This window comes from Aspergillus thermomutatus (assembly GCF_002237265.1).
Source record: "Aspergillus thermomutatus strain HMR AF 39 chromosome Unknown NODE_249, whole genome shotgun sequence".
NCBI classification, from domain to species: Eukaryota; Fungi; Ascomycota; class Eurotiomycetes; order Eurotiales; family Aspergillaceae; genus Aspergillus; species Aspergillus thermomutatus.
In genome coordinates, this window is record NW_020798299.1 from 19768 (window position 1) to 41393 (window position 21626).

A 21626-nucleotide genomic window follows, 5' to 3' on the forward strand; every position below is an offset into this window, starting at 1 on the left:
TTTGTAGTCAAGTCAATATACTTGCCGCATAGTTGAACTGTTGATTGCTCATGCCGCCAATCGACTTGGGCATATTCTTGACGAAGTTTGGGGTTACTAAAGAAATGCTCATCAGTGGTTGGTCCAGCGGTTCGCAGCTTGTTTATCCTTATTTTGGAGCAGCTCCTAGGACTTTATGCCCCCAAACCTCACCCGTGGTTCGGCTCCTGTTTGGGCTAACGAGACCGGGGTCTAGACTTCCAGAGTCCTCAACTGAACGACGCTTGTGGTATTCCTGGCGTCAAGCTCATGAGATATCAGAAAGGCGCACAATGTTATGTAGCTGGACATTTAACGAAGAGCCTAAGGCAGATAGGCTCGGCTGAGCTCTCATCAAGAATAGTCGAGAACAGCCCTTCTGCTTGGCGGCCTTGATGCTTGTCGGGACTCGGGTCATACAGGCTTATGGGCCCCCATTGACGTGGACTATCCAGTTTTAGAAAAAGCGGCTTGAGGGAGCTGAATATTGATGATGATTCCATCAATTAGACCACTAATAAATACCACTCTTGCTTTTAGTTATTAACATTTGAGCCAAGACATACTGATCGTAACTGCCAAGCATAACTACAAAACCATCCTTACCTCATACTCAGCCTTTTAATCCCATTGGAGGACAGGTCTGAGAGTACCCTTGTAAGTTGGAATTTGGAAGAAGATGGCCATAAGGTCGATGATTCTGCACAAGACCATCTATTGCTCAATAACTCCAAAACTCCAATCTCAGTAGGTAGTTTCCAATGCGACGAATCTCCAGGAGTTGACAAGAGGGATGTTAGTTAGCCATTGATACATGTAGTTCATCTCTCTCTTATTTCTGGACTTGAACTCCTCCTATGCTGTAAGTCCATGTTGGCATCTTCAGCAACATTAGCAGAGCTAGGGACGGGAGCATAGGGATGTGAAATGCTCTTCCGCAACGGATGGGCTGTTCCAGTTTGGATAGTCCCTTCATCAGTCACTTTATGAGCTGCCGCAAGAGCAAAATCACCGGAGTCGAAGTAGGTCCGTTGCTTTTGACCGTCAGTCATTCTCTTTGATGGTCATTATCCAAGAAGTACCTTAGACCCTGGACCTAGTAGCCCTCTGTGAGGCAATTTCCCGTATGTGCTGAGGAGATGCTTTTCGTGCTCTGAAAGCGGCTAAAGTTGAAGAAGAAGTGAATTAAAGGTACTGATGTGGTATTGGTCAAACTTACTTCTGTAGAGGGCTTTTTGCTCTCTTTTGTATCCATTTCACTGTTTAGCCTGTGTGGAGTCAATGATCGAAAACCATTAAGGGGCGAGAATTCCGAATATGCTTTGGGTCGGTAAGGCGACAGTGACATCATGCCTTAAGTGGGGCAATGCTTTATCCCCAGATCTCCTGACAATAGAAGGTCAGGAGATCTACTGAAAGGGGCGACGGTGTTTAAGCTAGATTAGGCTAATCGTCCTTTGTCCGTGAGCATTTCAAAAACTGGGCCGCCACAGCGCCTCAGGAAGAGCAGGGCACCGGTCCAGGCAAAGCTCAGCGGTACCGGTACTGTATCCAGGTCACCGACGAGAGTTTGGATTCCATTATCCACAGAGCGCCGCCACCAGAGGAACAGACAGTCAATAAGAAGGATTCGTCAACATCGTCGATGCGAGCTGGGAGCCTTATTCACAGTGGGATGAGGATGAAAGATTTGAAGACGACGAGGAGCCACTTGAAGGCTGTACTCTGCTGGAAGCGGGCTGGATGAGGGTTCGTTATGATCGAGTCATGACAGGTTCTTATTATTATTTACGCAACGACCACGCCTGGGATTCGGAGTACCGTCGGCCACCAAAAGGTACAGCAATGAGTGATTACGAGAGTGTTTATGGTCTGAGTCTTGCAGAGTTGAGCAAACTTGAGCAAAGTGCCTCGAAAGTTTTCGAGAAAAGTACCTACACTCAAGGTTCAACATTGATAAAATACAGTATCCACTATAATGAATCATCGACATTCCACGGTAGTATCAAAGTTGCGATCCGATTCTCCCATTTCCTTGGGCTGCGAAGTGAATATATGGTGCAGAACAACAAGTTTATCCCTGTTCTCAGTTTCCACCTGATTCTCCTAGGACAGTCCTGCCAAACGCAAAGAATCTTCTGATCTTCTCCCATCCAGTTGATGGTAGCTAACTTGGTACTTGAGGGGATTCCGTCCAGGAACTCGGTCTACATATCCTCAAAGCAGAGATATACCGCCTGTTAATACCATGACTTGCATGCATTTTCTCATTTCACGCACTATCCAAGCCATAAATAAGAGAGCAACCTATCTCAACGAATTGGCTATGAAAACGACCATTAATTTCCTATATTCTTTCTCTTATACATCCTGATGTAGCGATGAAGACGTCCAGGTCCCAATCAAACCCAAGCGTATATCCTTACCGCGTCGGCATCCACGGCTCACACAACTCCTGCGGCAGACTCTTCACACAGACCGACTCGGACAACTTCACCCGCTCGGCCTTCTTATCCTTCCCCACCTGCACCAAGTCCATATCGACCTCGAGCCAGATATCATCCCCAATAGCCGTGAGCTGGAGCTCTCCATTCGCACACTCCAGATCCACCTCGACCTTGAACGATAACTGCGGGTTCCCCGTGAATGATCCGACGCAGAGACCCGTAACAGTCACTTCCATGACCGTGTCGAAGCTGAGGTGGTTGATTGTCCCGGTGACCTGGTGTTTCTCAGCTGGGATAATCAACTTATTATAAGCAAGGGGGGATAAAGGATACATTGATTGTTCCGATGGTGGTGTTGAAGGTCGCCCATTCTTTTGTTGGCGGTCTGCCGAAGAGGTTCAGCGAGGAGGATTGTTTGTTTTGGCGGACGTGGTACGTTCCGGTTCTGGATTTTGTGGTTGTGAGGATGGCGCCTATCTTGGTAAGTGTTGCTGTTGTGAGTGAGTGATGAGAGGAGTGGTACCTGTGAATAGGGCAGACTCCTGCGTTTCGACTTTGGAGTTGAGGGCAACCATGTTGAGTTAAGGCTGAAAATTTGAATGGGTGGATAGTAGTGTGGCCTTGTGGGCTTGAGATTGTTAGAGTTGAGGTTGAGGATTGGATCTTGGGGCTTTTCTAGGAGATTGGATATCAAAAGGGATGACATTGGTATCCCTTGCATATCGCCTCGTCATTCTATTGGCGTTGATCATACAGCGTCGATCATACAATTCTAACATATTCCTTCGTGGAACCGTGGAACTAGCATGATTTGATGGCACAATATGCATCCATTTTCAGGCTGCCAACGCACGGAAATAAGATAATCTCAGGGACCAGGCGGTAGAAGCTGAGGTAAGACAACGCCACGTCGATCTTATTGCTTTTTCGATAGGTCTTAATGATTGAGTACACTCCAATTTCAATGCAGCTTACTGCACTAACAGTTGGAATGCAAATGCGATCAATCACATGAATCTTTGGTACGTCGATCCCATGACGATCCCCTAGGCCCGATGAGCAGGCTGCCTGCAGTCATATTGCTTGTACTTCGCCGCGGTGCGGATTCGAAACTTCTTCCCCCATATCATCAACGAGATTGGCAGAGCCATAGTGGCCAATGCGATCATCGCAACGAGAATAAACGTGTTTTGGATGCCCATTCCCATGATCCAGGGTGTCCAGAGGAATTTGACAATCATTGAGATTCCATTGCGCACGAACACTACCGCCACGAGGGCGTCGCTGAGGATCTAATCAACGGTCAGTCAGTGATAAGAACGAATGGTGATAAGATTGATACATACGTCTGGATAACAGTTCGTCAAATAGGTGAGCGCTACGTCGGCCGTGGCGATGAAGCCAAAGCCGAAGATGCCGCATGCGACTGCCAGCATAATCCAAGGAAGTCCCTAGGAGGAGGATTTAGCAAAGAACTGAGTAAGCCAGAGTTTGGGCGAGCATACTTGTCCAAGACCAATTCCAAACATCAACAAACCGGTGCAAGTCAGCAAGGAACCCGGAATAGCCATCCAGAGACGCATCTCGGGCTCAAAGACGCAATCGTTCTTCCTAGAGGACCGAACAATGGCCCAATCGTTGACTGCCGGCGCAGTGAGTGCGGCAAGGAATGCGCCGGTGAACCCTCCGAGATGGTAGAGACCAATCGAAGACGGGCTGAAGTTGTAAGGCGGGGCGAGGAGGAAATAGGAACCAGCAGAAGCAAGGATGGAGTTGAACGCGGGTAAGCAGCCGTAAGTAATGGCGGCATATGCAACGGCGGGGAAGGAAAAGAAGACGAACAACGGTTGGTAGAAATGGTGCTTGATCCGGATGTCTGTCTTGGTGATGAAAGCCAGGCGTTGGCGATACGACTTCCAACGTGGAGCGGTTGTCGAAAGGTGACTGTCTACAGGCTGAAATTCGGGCACGTCGGTGATCTTGTCGTCTTTCTCCAGGGAAGTGGTAGGACTCGCCGACGAAGACGATTGACCGACTAGCGTGGGGATGTATTTCGACTCCTCGAAGAACAGAAGCACGGCAATCAGATTGACACTAAGGAAGATGGCAATCCACCACCACATCCACCGCCATCCTTGGGAGATCACGATATGCCCAGCAGCGATGGGCCCTCCCGTGGCACCTAAGGTTTGCATGAACAAGAAGATACCGTTCATTCGAGCATGTTGGTGAACAAAAAACAAATCAACAATTGTGATCACCACGATTGTCTCGCTGATGGCGCCTGCCAGACCCGCCAGCAGACTCACACAGATCAATTCCGCTCCGTGGTGGAAGTTGGCCCACCAGATTGCACAGGCGAACTGTACAATGGCACTGATGAGGTAGATCAGACGTCGACCATATTTGTGCGAAAGGAATGAGCAGGATGAAACCTACAGCCAGTCCAGCGAAGTTGGCTCCGCTAGCCTGGTTGAAGGTTGTGTAGGTGAGACGGAGCTCATTCATGTATCCCTTGTACGCCAGACTGTTGATATCAATCAACACAAATGTGAAGAGGACATAGCTGCAGGTGAGCCCAAAATTGAGAGACTTTCTCCAGGCTGACCAATTCTACGGATCGTAAGCAGTGCTCATCTGACCATTGGGGGAAGTCGCATACTAGGGGGTCGTCGGGATCGTCAGGAGTCGGTTGAAGACGAAATTCCCGGTCCGAGTTGCGTTCTAATAATCACCAAGATCAGTACAAATGGACCACTTCTGGCAGACATAACAAGAAGAAAGGGGCATACTGCTCTCCAGCAGAACAGTTCCTGGAGGAAATCCTCCCCTGAGATCATCGTGAACGGCGTGAGTCATGGTGGGTAGCGACTGTTGGACAGACACGCCTCCCTGAGCAGCATCTAGGCCTTGAGACACGCATTTATATCAAAGCCCCCGACTCCTGGCCTCGTGAGCAAGCATCTCCTCTCCTATCGCCCCACTTCAAGATTCTGGAGAAGGCTTTCTGCGGTGGGAGACCATTACAGGCCAAGACGGCATGTTAAGCTGTAAGTAGCTGATATCCGCCAATCAGTAGCCGCAGGCAGCCGGTATAATTCAAAAGTTACAAGAGACCGAGACTGAATACGCAACGATACGCATTAATTACGTTGGTTTGGTGCAGTTAAGCCGTCGCATCAAAGATAACTATCACGGATTTATATGATGTGGACACCCTTATCAACTTAAGGTTCACGCTCATAGGGGAATGGCGAGTTCTGGATTCCGGTCAAACAGACGATATAGGAACTTTTCGGTGCCCTGATCCCGCTCGGACCAGATGTTCGCTATCAGCATGCGCAGATTCCACGCAAATGGGTAGAAGGTTGACCCCTTGATTCCAGGTATCAGCGATAGGATTCGTTCTCGATCAGGTGGAGACACTGCTTCGCCGGCAGCCACCATTATCGCAAGGGTGATGTTGGGCGGATATTGGCCCGTGACCGCGAGACATTCCGCCAATTGGGAGACTATCGACTCTGATAGGGAAGCTGCTTCTCCGTCTCGTTCCCCGAAAGAATAGCGTAGTCGATGTAGAATGAGAAGGGCGCTAGCGCGATGCACATTCGCCTGCGTCATGAGGAGAAGCATCTCTACCTCGGAGAAGCGGTTCAAGGTAGCGGGGGAAACGTAGGGAGCCCACGCGGTGATTTCCCTCGCAAGACGGTCAAACTCGACCGAGGATGATTGATACTCGCCGCCAGCCTTAACGGCGGCAATCATGAGGCAAAGACGATAAAGCAGAGGGAGCAAAGGGCCGCACAGGCCAGCAAATCTGTCTATTGTTTCAGGGTCGTGAACTCGGTATTCCATTACCGGAACTCGACCTCGGAACAACGACTGAGTGGTATCAAGAAAGATGAGACAACCCAGCTCCATACTAATGCTTGCGTCATGCCATAGTTCAGGATACCAGGGCCGAACGAGTGACAACGTAAACCGGCAAATGGTGGTAGCCGAGATAGTCGATATCAATCTGTGGAAAGTCACAAGGCTGAGTCCAAGGGCCAGGAATGTCCCCGCATCTTCAAGTTTCGTGAGGCGTGCATTTCTCAGCATCTGCAGCGCAGAGGCACAGGTTGACAAATCAATGTCACTACAGCGAGCCTGTTGCGCAGTTCCACGAAGAACCGCGCGAGCGATAGAAACGTAGGGGTCCAAAAGGAGCAGAGGGGCTCTGACGATACGGGAGCGTATAATCTCGCGCATCTCCCGACCGAGAGTTGGCCCCAGAGAGAAAAAGGTGCATACTTCGAGCACGTAACACTCCGGGATTTCGGAGAGCTGCTTGCCTTGATAGGTCGCTAGCCGGAGTGCGGCTTTGGTTTCGTCTGTTTCGCCCTCTGCCTGGCTTGAGCGTGTCAGTGAGTGGGCTGGTAATGGATCGTCGACACGTCTTGCAGCGAGAGATACACGAGATTTCGGTTTGCGTCCCGGCCGCTCACGTCTTCGAGTGTAGGTACAGGAATGGTGCAGTCGAAAACAGCGAGAGCAAGCTCCTCCACAAGCACCTGGTATGCACTTTGCTTTGATTGAATGACATCGATCGCATGCTGATGACTTCATCCTCTAGACAGATCTTCAATTTCAGGCAGCATCGACCTATTGTCGCTATCCCCGTTTATGAAGGCCCAGACTGCCATGTTTGTTCTGCAAATCCTTGAGTTATGAAGATGATCTGAAGTGGAGGTAAGCAGGCTAGACCTTTGCGGTATAGCGTGGCGTGTCATCCAGTAACCGAAAAAGGAGAAATCACGATATTCCGAGCGGAGGCTTTGACACAACCATTTACTCCGTACACTAAGGCCGTTCTCATTCAGGCTGTTCTCTTGCTATATCAGTAAAAAGTGTCTATCAAATTCATCCTCCTCAGACTAAGGTAAACTATGTTCCTCTGAAGGCATTTCGCTCATTAGGTCAGAGAAATATGTCGAGGGAAGACGACAGGCATTGGAATTGCCATTGGAATGTTGAGTACAATATTCAACGTGAGTTATATATAACTTCCTCAACCATATATTTGTCCAAGGCACAGAATGCTTGTCGGTTTGCATCAGCACAACCTTTCCGTCCCCCCTATGCCTTGCTTTTCAGACACTTGTCTATGATCTTTGCCATTTCCAAACATTCCTCATCTCTCATGGTCGTAGTGAAGACTTGGATAGAGCACGGTGCTCCTTTCAGCTGCGTGAAGTTGTCTATAACCGAAACCGTTAGTGAAAGGAATATGCTCGTGGGTCAGCAAATGTACTCACAAGGCGGTCCAGCCTGACCAGGAGCAAGCTCAAAGGCCTTCTGGGCATCCATCTCGTTGACCTGTCCGAAAGGAATGATGCACGAAGGATACTAAAAATTGTTAGACGAAGCTTTCTGACTTTGAAAAACTAGCTTACGTCAAGACAGTTTAAGAAAGTCGTGTACGGTGCGAGTCCAAACATATCATGCGGAACAGCCGTGTTTTGAGCCGGTGGCGCGAGACAGATATCCAGATCGTGGCTGCTCCACATCTTCCTCCAGGTCTCTCGAAGTTCGGCTCTCTTGGCATTGAGGGCAGCAAGTTTGCCTAGCCGATCTAGATGGCTGAAATCAGGCAGAGAAGTTTTCCCCGCCTGCTGGAGTATCTCCACCTGGCGCTGGATATGAATGAGAGCAGGCACCGGTGGCTCGCCGGCTGCCTGTAAGTGCTCCATAGCTCCACGGTCGAGAGTAAAGGTATTCCACGCGACTTCGTTGATCTCCATTACCTGACATTCCTCTGCCGACAGCTCTATGATTTGATGACCTTGAGCTTTCAGTAACTTAGCTGCCTCCGCCAAGGTCCTTTGCACTGGTGGGTGCAAAGGGAAGATAGGGCTTGGGGGAATGACGCCAATTCGCAGAGGACGTCGGACTGTGGCTATTCTCCAGGGCACGTCGATGACCGAGGAATCGTACAGACCGGGTCTCGCATCTATGACCGTCTTGAGGAAGACTTCAATTGCATCCATATCCAGAGCTAGCGGCCCCGCACAGGACAGGATGAACTTCATGCCTGGGGTGCTACAGGTGCGGCCGCCACCGTTTGGGATACGAGACGCACTGGGCCGGAAGCCGTACGTTCCGCAGCACAGAGCGGGAATACGGATTGAACCTGGTTTTGTTGGTTACTTTCTGTCGACGGGGAAATATCTTACCTCCAATATCGGTTCCGACGCCTAGGGGCGAACCTCTCATGGCAATAAGAGCGCCTTCACCCCCGCTGGATCCACCAGGTCCTAAGAGAGTGTTATGGGGGTTCAGGGTACGACCAAAGACATTATTGTGCGAGTCGGCGGTCTACACCAGGCAAATTTAGCCTTTACACATCTGGAACTAGCGTGGTAGACGGGACGGACGTACCATCATTGTTTGAGGAATATTCGTCTTGACATAAATAACAGCTCCCAGGCTTAGCAAAATATCGACCAAAGGCGAGTTCTCAGTCGATCTCTCGTCCAGAAAAGAGATCATGCCAATGGATGCATGCGTTCCCTTGACATGGAAGAGGTCCTTGATGCTAACTGGAAGGCCATGCAATGGACCCGCAGATTTGCCTTGCGCCTTGAGGTTATCGAGGTATTTGGCTCGCTCTTGGGCTTCCGAAAACATAGTCTCTGTGAGACAGTTTACCTATTCAACGTGAGGACTTGTAGTATAGACGATTGGGACATTCGTACCAATTGTTGCGCCACTGCAGCTCGCTTGGAAAATGCCAGTGTCACTTCGAGCGAGGTCAAGCTTCCCTCCGCCAATGCTGACAGAAGACCAGAGACTGTGTATTCCTCTGTGATTTGCAGTTCTCGCTCGGTTAAGATACCAGATTTGCGGACAGCATCACCCTGGATCAGGTCATTTTTGTTCTCGGCAAGTGGTAGCTGTAGGGAAGAGAGGAGGCTTTCTGGTATCTTCCACTCAGCGGGGATCTTCTGCAGGCATTCTTGTTGCTTTTGGGCAACCTTGTGCTGCCAGTTGGACAGGGAGTCTTGGGAGCCCATTTTGTATAATTCAGAAGGTATTGAGAAAAGTTCAAGGTTCTTCAATATGGGGTGGGTTTACTAGGATTGGGAGCTACTCACGATATATATTTATATCGCTTGCCTCGGGCAAGTCCTCTAAAAAGTCTCAACACGAGCAGCATCCGAAGTAAGACTATCTGCTATTCTCCACCAGATCAATCGCAATGCCTCGGTCCCAGCAAGTTGCTGAGACAAGCCCAATTAGGAGAACAATCCATGATGCGATGAACGAGGGGTAAGGGTGGCTGCCAATCACAACATGGCATGATTCATCGCAATCTACCTACTCCGTGAGGTGGGACTGGTAACTTCGCCGGCTGGGATAGTAACCTGATTGGCTAGTTCGGCTACAAGAAGCATTTATGGAAAAGTTTCTGAAATCTAGTTCTGGTTCATAATGCCAAAGTTTGTTACTCATCCTCAACAAATGGGACGATGGCTCAGTTGGGAGAGCGTCAGACTGAAGTTCACTTCGTCAATTAATCTGAAGGTCCCCGGTTCGATCCCGGGTCGTCCCATTTCTGGTTCTTTTTCCGCAGCATCATTGGTCTAGTGGTAGAATTCGTCGTTGCCATCGACGAGGCCCGTGTTCGATTCACGGATGATGCAATTCTTTTTCTCTCGGAACTGCCACCTCCTTTTTGCCTTCGAAAGGTCCAATCCAGCATCTCGCTGACATTTGGCGGAGATTTTTTACCCGTACAGCATTGTCGGAAACCACACTATCCATATTTTGTCTCTATCCACTCGAGATGTGAGTGTCACCATTTTGACTGTCTCTGGTCGACAACATAATTCCACAAAATCCTAAAGCTAAGCAGAAGCAAACCGAAAAGGCGAAGCTCCTGTACTTTTTGTCCAAAAGAGTGGGAGTGAACAAAAGACGGGAAAACCAAAGACAACTGAAGTAAGATTAGGCACAAAGGAGGACCGAGCGGATTTAAAAAGTGACATCCAAGTGAGAACAGGACGAGGAGCTGTTGAATGTAGATAGAACCCGGATCAGAGTTATTAGAGATACCAGCACCTACAGGCACTTTAGTGGGAAATGCTCTCATGAACATAAAGATGCTCCACGGTGTACGAAGATTGTAGCTACATAATTGGATGTTAATGTCAACTGGTCTATTCTCTAGCCCATTCTTCCTGTAATTCTGAATCCCATAATACCTGCCTTGAATAAGCATAACAATCTTGGCTGTCATAATAATCCAGTTAAAAATGCTTAAGATGTCAAGCCCGTGAGTTCTGTGATTTCAGTTCATTCAAGCTCTGACTGGAGTGCTTGACAGACTTCCAGCTGGTCTGATCCCAGTATCCACCAAAGCAGTATCCTGGGTGCAACACAGTCAAGCAAAGAGTAGCAATAACCATCATGGCGCCCTCGAGAATCATGAATGTCACTTCGTCATTCGCCAAGGGACCGTTGAAACCCTCTCGCAGTTCGGCCACTCGGAAAATGGAGCGGACAAAGATCGCTAATGTGGCGACGGTGAGCCCTAGAACCTGTCAGATATTGGTAGCAGAATGAACACGGAGGAAGAAAAAGAAGCCTACCGATCAAGAACGCCTTCCACTTGAGCGTCTTGCGAATATGATGCATTGATCCGTTAAGTTTGTCAGGGTTCTTGTACAGTCGCCAGGCAAAATCGGCACAGAGACAGAGGAAAACCCCAAGAGATGCCACCTGGCTAGCAAGACCTGCTATCATAATGTTGATCCCAGTCTGACGAAGGTCTCGCTGATCTTTGTCCGCAGTCGAAGTAATAGCTCCTCCGGCAGCTTGGAGCACAAGAGAGAGGAGGTCGCAAAGAACGAAGATGATGGTGTAGGTTTTTGGCTTGAGGCGGGAGATATCCTCGCCGTAGACAACGACAATACGGCTGAGGCAGATGTAGATGGCGGCACTGAAGAAGGCAGGACCAATCGTGAGACAGATTAGATATCTAGGACAGTGGAAGTCAGCTCATCCTCCCGTGGTTTCCGGAAAAGGTCATTGATAGAAACTCACTCAAGGAATGGATCGAACGGAAACGGGTTGTAGTGAAGCTGGACTCTTCCGACGTAACCCACAACTTCAAGAGCAAGACCGCCGATCATTCCTACTAGGTATCCCCAAGTACGGTAATAGATGCCAAGTCCCAGATTGGCCACCAACATCGTACCAAAAAGCGCCAGGTAGAGAAGGTTACCCGCCAGGTTGGGAACATAGTCAAAGTTGGCGAGACTCAATGGACAAGTACCCAGCGTACAGTAGTCAGAGGGGTCTGTACTGTTGCTCGCCATGATGAGAACTTTTCAGAATACGCTCCAAGCAAACAATAAGCGAAACAGAAGGAAGATCGAGAGTAGGTATCAATGATCCCAGTCGCAAGTTCTCGCGTGGTCGATGCGATATAAGTAGGTGCCACTTACTTCGGTGCCTGTTCAACAGCTTACCTGCAATCACTCAGCCATTCCCCCAGCGCAAGCTCTTAGCTCTTCCGTCGATACATCAATGATAATTTAGCATAATATACCGTAAATGCGGGTGAGCACCGGGGCCTGGGCCGTAGCTTCTACATGATTTGCTGTACGATGGGCATCAACTTTGAATGGACTAAATTTAGATTGAAATCCACGAATGAGAAGGATAAGCAAAGAGCTTTGTTGGCTTGGCTGCAATTTGAGGCTGATTTTGATAATTGAGCTGCCTGGGATGGTCAGCCCTAAGACGAGGTAGACCCCTTGAAACAAGCCGTGATGTTCGGACACGGACTCGGACACGGACAAGGACAAGGACAAGGACATGGACACGGACACGGATTCGGAATATGACCCCAACAAGAATACAGCCCTATCAACAAAACAACGCGTCACTTATCTGAGGCGCAGCATCAGCTTCTGAGCTTACAGGAGAGGAAAAACTTTGCTTATCCCACCGATCAAACCATTATGGTAAGAGAGAAATTAGATGCCCATTCAGCTGTCAAACGGAATGCTGATCGATTGTGCCCCTCAATCTGAGCAAACACTCAATGGTAGGGCAAAGGTGATTGAATGGGAGATACCAAGCGCCAAGAACATATACATACTTGCGTACGGCACTGTGTTCTACTTATGTTGACTGACGCTCTTTTGGGAGTGGTCTTTGATCTGCTTGAGGGTTCTTTGAGTTGAACAAGTGTGTAGCCAAGACAATCACGATCCAGCGCGTCAACTGAGCCACACCGAGATAACCAAGAAGGTATAAGTTAGCCATGTTTGAGAATCAGGCGTCAAGATAAAGTAGGCACAACTGTACGAAAGGTCAAGTCCTCGCTTGGCTAACCTGAAGACTAGAGACCCGCCCAGCATGGTCTGAAGGGCCTCTAGCACATTGACAAAATCCGGGCAGAATTATACCTAGATTAAGAGTCGTTTGCGAGATATTCAGAACGAGCAGCGCAATCATCAAGAATAATGACTGAAGACACTTTCTAGGCCCGTTGCTCGAATGCTCTGCCTGAATGACCAAGGCATTGCCATACGGGCTGAGTAACTACCTTACTGCTATCACGGAATAGCGAATTGGTCAAGACACCAAGATTGCGGAAGAATCTATAATATTAAGAGGGATCTCTTATAAAATCAATAACTCACTCACTCTTGAACAAAGTGTCATGAAAAAAAAAAAAATACTTGCCTCTTTCACAGCAAGCAGCAGTACTATATGGTTGCCTGAGGCGGCAACTTCCCCAGTTCCACTTTTGACAACAGCAAATCTCACTCATCAACACTCAACTCTTCCGTCCTCTTTCAAACTAGAGCATTCGACAATACCATCAGATAGATCAGATCTATATGTCGGACACATCAATGACTCCCGATACAAGTTCGGATGCAGCCACTGCGCCGATCCCCATGGTAAAAACTTGCCAGAACTGTGCTCGTGGCAAGATACGGTGTATTCGATCCACAGATAGCGGGAGTTGTCAACGGTGAGCCTAGCATAAAAATTAATGCGTCGTTAATGTGATGGCTGAAAGCAATAGATGTCACCGTTTAGGAAAAGAATGTGTGTTTCGTCAGGCACGCTCCAAGTCTAGTGGAAATCGGCGCGATAAGTCAAGACCCTGATGAATGTCCTGCTGCCAGAATCGTGTGCTGACTGTTGGGGCGCTGCTCAGGAGAATCGACATTCTCGAAGAGAAGGTTGACCGGCTCCTAGCTAGTTCAGAGGCAGCTACAATCGAAAGACGGATAGATCAGGTAAGTACGATGTTGACCTACTCCTGAAATGACAGTGCGCTTAACGCAGCAAAGAACCAAACATATTCACGCACGTCGCGCAGCAAGGCATCTGAGAACCAGCGTGCAAATGAGGATATCATTGACAAAGGCATCCTGTCTATGGAGGCAGCAAATGATCTAATCAATGCATATAAAGTAACAATGATGCCCAATTTGCCGTTCGTTATCATTCCTTCAGATTTAAGCACCGAGCATATACGTCGAACGAGACCAGTAGTATTCCTTACAGTCCTGACAGCAGCCTTGTACAATAACATACTTTTACAGCGTGTGCTCGAAGAGGAAGTGAAAACCGTGATTAGCGACAGCATGATATTCAGAGGAGAGATCTCCTTCGATTTACTTCAGGGTCTTCTGATACACATTGCATGGTGTGTATATGTTTGAGCTTGATAGGCAGTACACTAACGGGAGCAGGAGCCAATATCATTCGCGTCCTCGCCGGTTCTCTCAGTATCTACAGTTGGCAATCAGCATCATTGTCGACCGTCGACTGGACAGAGCTCCTGGTATGCGGTTGTGGAAAATGAGAGTTGGCGTAGATGATAACAAGGCGAACTCCCTGTCCTGGGGCCGGGATGAGCAGAGAGCCGTTATTGGCTGCTATTACTTTTCGGCAAGGTATTTCACTTTGACTATATATGATGCATGACACTGACCCAGTGAAAGCATATCGCGAATCCTTCAAAAGCTATCAACCTTTCCACACACGCCATACATTGAGGATTGCTGTCAATCGCTTGCTGCAAGCCCAGACTGTCCGTCGGACTCACAATTGTTACATATCGTACATCTTCAACAACTTTTGGACAGGATTGATCACCTGTCGCCCCAGACTGCACCAGAACTGCATCGTACAGATGCGGGCATCGAACCACATTTCCGCATGCTGAAGGCCGAGCTGGATCAGTTCAGAGTCCATTCTCTAACTTCCTTTGCGCATAACCGTATATTCACTGCTCCAATGCATCGTTTTAGTATTCTGGCTGACGAAAGCAGAGTTTCTCGTCATGCAGTTCCACACAGCAGAGCTATACCTTACCCAAATCAGCCTCTTTGACCGGAAAACACCGCATGACTCGGTGTTCTGGTCGTCGCTCCGCATCGAAGCACTATCAATGGGACTTGTGGCAGCAAGGCAGCTCCTTCAATTCTATCTCGCGCTCCCGTTGCGTTCTGAGACTGTCTTCAATAATACGCAGTGCGTGCAAGTAGGATTTTGCTTGACCCTAGCTGTAAAGCTCTCTGTCGCCGCGTTAGATTCTTCGATTGATCACCAAGTAGGAAAACTTAGAGACTCACTAAATATGTCTCTGATATTCAAGCAAGTTATCCTACGCATCCAAGCCTTGGTCACGCCCCTGGTGGACGCGCGAGGCGAAAGAGATGCATTCTATCACTTTGAGAATCGCCTTAAGCACTTACAATGGTGGTATGAAACTCAGATGACGCAGATTCCCGTGCAGCGCCAACATTATGCTTCTCCAAAAACAATGGCGCATAACACCCTTTCCACCGCGGAACTATCTTCAGCTTCGACAGAGGATTTGCAAGCCCAGTGGCCTAGTCTGTTGCCGGATGCAACAATTGATGATCTGTTCAACGAGTGGAATCCCGACGCAGGTATTTATTTTGGCTTTGAGTAAGACCCGGATGCCATGACATGAAACCCTCCTTCTATTGGTGATATCGAAGGAAAGATCCACCAGGGCCTCCAAACCATACCTAGGAGAGAAATTTGACATTGGAGCTTTTGCTTCCCGTTGGAGGAGATGGCTCGCGTTCAAGCACGGAGCAGGTGGTGGGCCTTCAGGGTACCATAACTGAGCATCGCACAAAGACCTTTTGATGTTGGGACCTGGTCGTGATGATGTTTCCTCCTCGCTACAGCAATACTGACCATTCTAAATCCGGGTTTGGACATCAGAAGCCGCTCATATAAGTGAGAAACATACCTGGTAACTTAGTCAAAACAGCACTCTATAGCAGAAGTGCGCACGGCATGGTGCAATCAACGTGTGTTGCAACATCTATTGGCGGAGCCTAAACATTTGCATTGACTTTTTGAGAATCTGTGACCTGAAGCCCATGAATAACGCCTTTACCCTCTAGGCTAAGAGATGACACCTGGTGCACGGGAAAGCAAACACTGATGGTCTGGAGGGTCATTATAATGACTGTCTTCGTTGCGGGGGATAAATAGATCCTGATCATTATGTTCACAATAGCCCCTGCATGTTACATGCGACCCATCAAGAGTTTGATAAACTGGGCCTTGTCAGTGGCAGCTCTTACTTGATAATGTTACATACTCACCAACACGGAACACATTTTGCCATGTCTCCTTCTGAACACAACTTTCGCGGGTGCTCAGACCACATAGAATACAACAGTCAATGATAGGCTGGGCAGCTTATCCATTTACATAGCGTAGTCTATATTCATAGAGGCCACTGAAGAGGAGGCCCCTGGCGAACTTGTCGAGTAGGCTTTTGACCTTGCCTTCCACCCAGCATGTAACACCGACTCTTTCGAGATCTGGGATTGAAGATGGTTTCCATAAGCTTGCAGCCAAAGGTAGTTCAGCACCGGTCCTGTTCCTGCGTCATATTGACTCCTATATCCTCTTTCATCTTGATGAACAAGAGGGTCATTGACCACCAAACCACGGAAGGGCGGTAATTTGAGCAAAATTTACTCAACAAGTTCTACGGAATCTTTATTGATCTGACTGGCAAATTATTTCACCGACGTCGGACATACCGTGGACTGACTAGAACAAAAAGCCGACAGCGACCCAGAGTGCGTCATGTAATTAACTATAGGTACTCGCCCCTATGAACATTGCTGGCTGAGCTTAGAACTACCGCATCTTTGCAAATCCAACTAGTCCATCTTTTTCACATCTTACCCTACTCCATGTAACAACCTTGTGGGAAAAGAATCGAAAATCCCGAGCGTGAAGCACAAGCCTCACTATATACTAGCAAAGGTTGGTAAGGATTATAGGGACTGGGGAATGTGATAATGTGCTGGGTCGTAATATGTCAAATTATGTCTTTTCAATTAGAAGTCATTTATTCCTAAACTGTAAGTGGGTCCTGGTGCCTATTGCTTCAGGAAAGCTCGCTCCGTCTAATAGCAAGTCAGAGCAGATTGCTCAATTTTTATGTCGATAGTAGCATAAAACCTTCCCTTCTACCTCACTTGACATTCTCTTTAGCTGACAGTGCCCGCTGGCTCTGGGCCCAATCTGTATCTCACCTCTTAGCACCGTTCCCACAAGCAACCCAAGCTGTGCAGTGGAGCATCATAATCTCGATAGCTAGTATAGAATCCCGTCAGCATGGAGTTGGGTTCGCCGGGGAAGAGCTTTTGCATTTTTGCAAGGTCGAGGTTCTCGCGTAGTATAGCAAACTTTCGACCACGATTTGTGCATATCTATTTCCGAATGTCAGCTTTAGCCAGGACTCCTAGAGCTCGTTTGTGACACACCGTCAGGGATGGCGCCTGATAGGGAATTCGTGCAAAGTCCCCATAGACGGATGTTATGTGCTCTCCTCCAGCACCATCAATGGCGAAGTCCGGCCACTGCTTGTCCTCACAACGACCGAGTTTCCTGGAGGTGATGGGGATGTTGTCGGTGGAGAAATGGAATTCGATCCCTCCAAATGCGCCATGAACTTCTTTCGATCTCGTGATGGATATCCCTGTCAAATACTGAAGGTACGACCCTCCTGGGCCACCGAACCAGACCCAGAAGAGGAGATTGTGACGAGATCTCGCGGGTGGGAGGCCCACCGAAAGCCCGTCTTTCATGTGTAGATTGTCCGGCGGGAGACCCGGATACCATAAGGCAGTATCGAGAAGAGACAGCTTCCTTTTACCTTTTCGCCGGATTGGCCGCCCTAGTGCCAGAGAGACGAGTTTGAAGCCCTAGTCTGCCATTAGCACAGGTGGTTAATTGGATACAAGGCTAGAGGGCTGTCCTGACATCGAAAGAAGCGGCGATTGCGACAATCCCCCCGTCTAACTTCAACCTACGCGTTTGAGGGCATCTTTCGTTCGAACCGAACCATTTTGAGACGGGGGATCCTTCGTCGATTATCTGCAACCCGTGAATTCGACTCGTCCCCACTGCGACAACGAAGCCCCCAAAGGCTACTATATCGGCTGAAGAATTGTCCCGAGATCTGTACCCGAGTTGTGTGCTGGTCCCATCGTCAAAGGAAAGCCCCAAGCCTGTGATGTACTCTGTGCCTTCAATCTCAATACGCGAGACAGTTATTCGACGCAAATGACTAGAGAGAATCACACGCTGTGTGTACAAGCTTCGATAGCCCTCGATCAATCTATCGGTGTAATCATTAGCCTTGATAGCCCAAGCGAGTACCACCCAATCCAGGCCGACAGGGTCGTTGGGGTTGTGAACGATAGTTGTTGTGTCAGGGTCAGACAAGTCCAGGATGCTTTTCAGGCACCGTGCCAGTTCCCAGATCCTGGCTCTATTGCGTAAGGAAGCGGCACGCTGAATGTATATAGCGCGATACAGCCATCTTGAGTTAAAGGACTTGCCGGGTTCCAGTTCGCGCACCTCAAATACGAAATCACACTCCTCTGACTTGATCTTTAAGGTCCAAAAGTGTGAGCTTTGTATGATGCTCCTCAAACGCCTTGACATGAATTGTAATTGCAGGCAGTCGTGCACTTTCAGGTAAGCGAATATCTCAAACCAAATATCCAACGGCAGCCGATCAAGACAGCAAACACTCTCCGAGCCGGATTCCACTCTCGCGATCTCATACGGTTTTGACGCCAAGCGATTCCCGATCCTTATGGATTGCATAGATCCCTGCACTGCTCTTCTGCAGGACCAATTGCCATCTCCAAAGGGATCTTGTCCTATCGACCGCCAAGTCTCATGTCTCCGAGTTGCACTGTAATGAAGCTCATCTATGCCGGATATCTTAAGAATCCCTCCATACGAATGGCCCCAATTAATCACATTCCAGGACAGGTGACACAGTGAGTTGCATACATCCACTAGCCGAGCCAGTGGTACAGTTCTTTGGCCATGAATACGTCTCAGAAGTGACCAGCATGCTTCGTGCAACAGGAATGCCGGCGTCAAAGGGAACTGGGTGAAACCCGAATCGAGGTTAATTTCCATGTTTCCAGGCTTTGGTTTATCATCCCAACGACTGTTCTCGGCACGATGGACATACAGCGTGGAATACTCTCTCGCACGATATGCCAAGCCAGAGATTCGTGCGCCGTCTCCAGACTTATAAACTGGCCCTTTGTCAGCGGTATCCCAGCGCCCATCGGACAGATACCTCACTCACCAACTGGGCACATGCTTTGCCATTTCCCCTTGCCTGTACAACCTCCGTTGATTCGGCCACCGCAAAGAATACAGTGAGGGGATACATGCTTGCGATCCATCCTTTGTACCTTCCCTTATCTTTGGAGCAAGACATATAACACATCAGACGGCTGTAGAACAAGTTCTTTTGCCGTATGAGGCAGGATCAAACCATCTAACTCGCATTTTTGAAAACCCTTTCGACGAAGATGGGGCAGGACTGTACTGCGTCATTTTGACAGCTATATCGCTTCACTGCACAGGAACTATGGTACATCATCACCATACCATGGTATATGCATCCACTCAACGAGTTTGACTCATTAAAAAGGCACGCACCTAAATAAAAAATGCTTGAGCATAGTGCAGCATAAAGATAAGCGGATGGAGTGAGTATATATGTGAAGGGTCAACGTCCGAGTCCCTTTCCTACGGGTCATTCAATTCAATGACAGCATCGGCGACTACTTTTTTAGCCCGAGTATAGCTTCAAATTCTGCTCAAACTGATTGCTTGAAATAAACTTTTCATCTGTCACCTATACAATACAATTATCAGAGTCAATAGATGAAAAGCTAAGCCAATGGAATCTTGTCTTTCCTTGGTTTATCAAAAGCAATTATGGTTAAAGTGACCCTTGCCAATAGTTTTGTCGATCAATATGATACAGCTGGAATGTTACACAGCTTACCACTCTCAGGCATGTGACAACTGAAGCAACTCCCATCAGCATAAAAGAGCATAACATCCCCATCTCCCCTTCGTACTATGGGATTTCAATCATGTTCTGTGAGCCATGTATTTCTCAATCAGAACTACACAGTCTCTCCTAGCCAACCTTTGGCTGGGGTGTGCTATTGCGCTGCCCGGCTCCAGCCCCGGTCTTGATGGATCACAAATTGAAGACGCCAGTACGATCGTACGCGATGTTGCTGTGATCGGAGGCGGAGCTTCCGGCACCTACGCTGCCATCCAGCTCCGTCAGATGGGCCACAGCGTCGTGGTAGTCGAAAAGGAACCTCTCCTAGGCGGCGCCACAAATACCTACTATGATCCAGTCAGCGGCAAGTATATTGACTACGGCGTGCTGATCTGGCAGGATATCCCCGAGGCAAGAGACTTCCTCGCCCACTTCAATATCTCCACGACCATCGAGCAATTCTCAAACTCCGATAGTGCCCGCGTTGATCTGCGCACGGGGGAAAACGTGCCACCGCCGCAGGGCAATGTGACCGAGGCGATGTTGCGGTATGTGGACCAGCTGCTCAAGTATCCCTATCTCTCGGATGGATGGGATCTCCCAGACTCCGTGCCGGAGGACCTACTGCTCCCATTCGGGGATTTTGTGGAGAAATATGATCTTGCACCGGCGGTGGAGACCCTGACGCTGTATGCTCAGGGTCTCAAAGACTGGCTGCCGTATCCGACCGTGTACATCATGAAGTATTTCAGTCTGGGGGTGGCGTTGGGCGCGCAGAATGGGTTTCTGGGCACGGCGGACCACAACAATGGGGCTTTGTATGAGGCTGCGCGGGAGGAACTGGGCGAGGATGCATTGATCGGCAGTACTGTGGCTGGGATGGACCGTCCAGCAAACCGTACGCATCGGATCCTGGTTCGAACCCCAAATGGCTACCGACTCATCAGAGCGAAGAGGACCATCATCGCTGCTCCGCCGAAGCTGGAAAATCTGCAGAATTTCGACCTGGATGATACAGAGAGTGATGTATTTGGCCAGTTCGAAAGCAGCTTCTACTACACCACCGTGACCAAGCTCCCTGGCCTCCCAGCGGGACTTGGATTCCTCAACCGTGGCGCAGACACGCTGTACAATCTCCCTCCCCTGCCGGGAGTGTACACCATCACACCGACCCTCGTCCCGGAGATGTACACAGTTTTCTACGGCGGCGGGGAGAAAAAGACTGAGGACGAAGTGAAGGAGAGCATCAAAGACAGCGTGCTGAAATTAAGTGAAGCGGGCTTCAATACCTCCGAGCCTGAGATCCTGGCCTTCAGTAATCACAGTCCATTCGAGTTGTTCGTTTCGTCGGACAAGATTGCCAGTGGCTTTTACAGGAATTTGTATGCGTTGCAGGGACATCGGAACACGTACTATGCCGGCGCTGCGTTCCATGCGCAGGACTCTGCTGCCCTATGGAGGTTTGTGGGGAATCTGTTGAAGACTATTTTTGATTGAATGTTCCCGGGAGACTCAGATTCGTAGGCAGGAATGCAGCTAATTGTCTCCAAGGTCTGTATCTGGGTATCATAAGGGACGATAGCTTCTGGTGTGCGCGTAGAACATATCAGATAGTTGCTGAGGATCCTGCTCCTGAAGGCAGCGTCTTAGTCTTAGTAGCTGAAACTGCCACAAAAATCTCAGTATCTAGACAATAATGGTGAGGGTGACCATACCAGAGGGATGAATTGGAATGGCCAGTTCGAGGA

General features: G+C 48.8%; 7 protein-coding genes across 7 annotated transcripts; 2 read left to right on the top strand and 5 right to left on the bottom strand.

Moving 5' to 3' along the window:
* Window positions 1-2440: 2440 nt before the first annotated feature.
* On the bottom strand, window positions 2441-3040 carry CDV56_103271 (uncharacterized protein; the record flags this gene model as incomplete). Its single annotated transcript, XM_026756890.1, has 3 exons — window positions 2441-2740; window positions 2799-2938; window positions 2989-3040. 3 exons carry the CDS (start codon window positions 3038-3040, stop codon window positions 2441-2443), a joined length of 492 nt encoding a protein of 163 aa, XP_026611128.1.
* Window positions 3041-3511: 471 nt separating this feature from the next.
* Window positions 3512-5324, bottom strand: CDV56_103391 (uncharacterized protein; the record flags this gene model as incomplete). Its single annotated transcript, XM_026757010.1, has 6 exons — window positions 3512-3757; window positions 3812-3916; window positions 3971-4828; window positions 4905-5078; window positions 5128-5189; window positions 5258-5324. The coding sequence occupies 6 exons, from the start codon at window positions 5322-5324 to the stop codon at window positions 3512-3514; spliced, it is 1512 nt and encodes a 503-aa protein (XP_026611129.1).
* A 381-nt stretch (window positions 5325-5705) lies between these two features.
* CDV56_103616 (putative general amidase) lies at window positions 5706-9520 on the bottom strand (the record flags this gene model as incomplete). The annotated part of the gene is made up of 8 exons (XM_026757235.1): window positions 5706-6858; window positions 6921-7028; window positions 7678-7705; window positions 7763-7853; window positions 7901-8637; window positions 8681-8822; window positions 8886-9155; window positions 9203-9520. The coding sequence occupies 8 exons, from the start codon at window positions 9518-9520 to the stop codon at window positions 5706-5708; spliced, it is 2847 nt and encodes a 948-aa protein (XP_026611130.1).
* Window positions 9521-10774: 1254 nt separating this feature from the next.
* On the bottom strand, window positions 10775-11827 carry CDV56_104125 (RTA1 domain-containing protein; the record flags this gene model as incomplete). Its single annotated transcript, XM_026757744.1, has 3 exons — window positions 10775-11040; window positions 11099-11487; window positions 11553-11827. The coding sequence occupies 3 exons, from the start codon at window positions 11825-11827 to the stop codon at window positions 10775-10777; spliced, it is 930 nt and encodes a 309-aa protein (XP_026611131.1).
* A 2996-nt stretch (window positions 11828-14823) lies between these two features.
* Window positions 14824-15459, top strand: CDV56_104521 (uncharacterized protein; the record flags this gene model as incomplete). The annotated part of the gene is made up of 1 exon (XM_026758140.1): window positions 14824-15459. One exon carries the CDS (start codon window positions 14824-14826, stop codon window positions 15457-15459), a length of 636 nt encoding a protein of 211 aa, XP_026611132.1.
* A 1621-nt stretch (window positions 15460-17080) lies between these two features.
* CDV56_104708 (uncharacterized protein) lies at window positions 17081-18659 on the bottom strand (the record flags this gene model as incomplete). Its single annotated transcript, XM_026758327.1, has 3 exons — window positions 17081-17254; window positions 17309-17749; window positions 17808-18659. The coding sequence occupies 3 exons, from the start codon at window positions 18657-18659 to the stop codon at window positions 17081-17083; spliced, it is 1467 nt and encodes a 488-aa protein (XP_026611133.1).
* Window positions 18660-19974: 1315 nt separating this feature from the next.
* On the top strand, window positions 19975-21375 carry CDV56_104962 (amine oxidase, flavin-containing superfamily; the record flags this gene model as incomplete). The annotated part of the gene is made up of 1 exon (XM_026758581.1): window positions 19975-21375. The coding sequence occupies one exon, from the start codon at window positions 19975-19977 to the stop codon at window positions 21373-21375; it is 1401 nt and encodes a 466-aa protein (XP_026611134.1).
* Window positions 21376-21626: the final 251 nt, after the last annotated feature.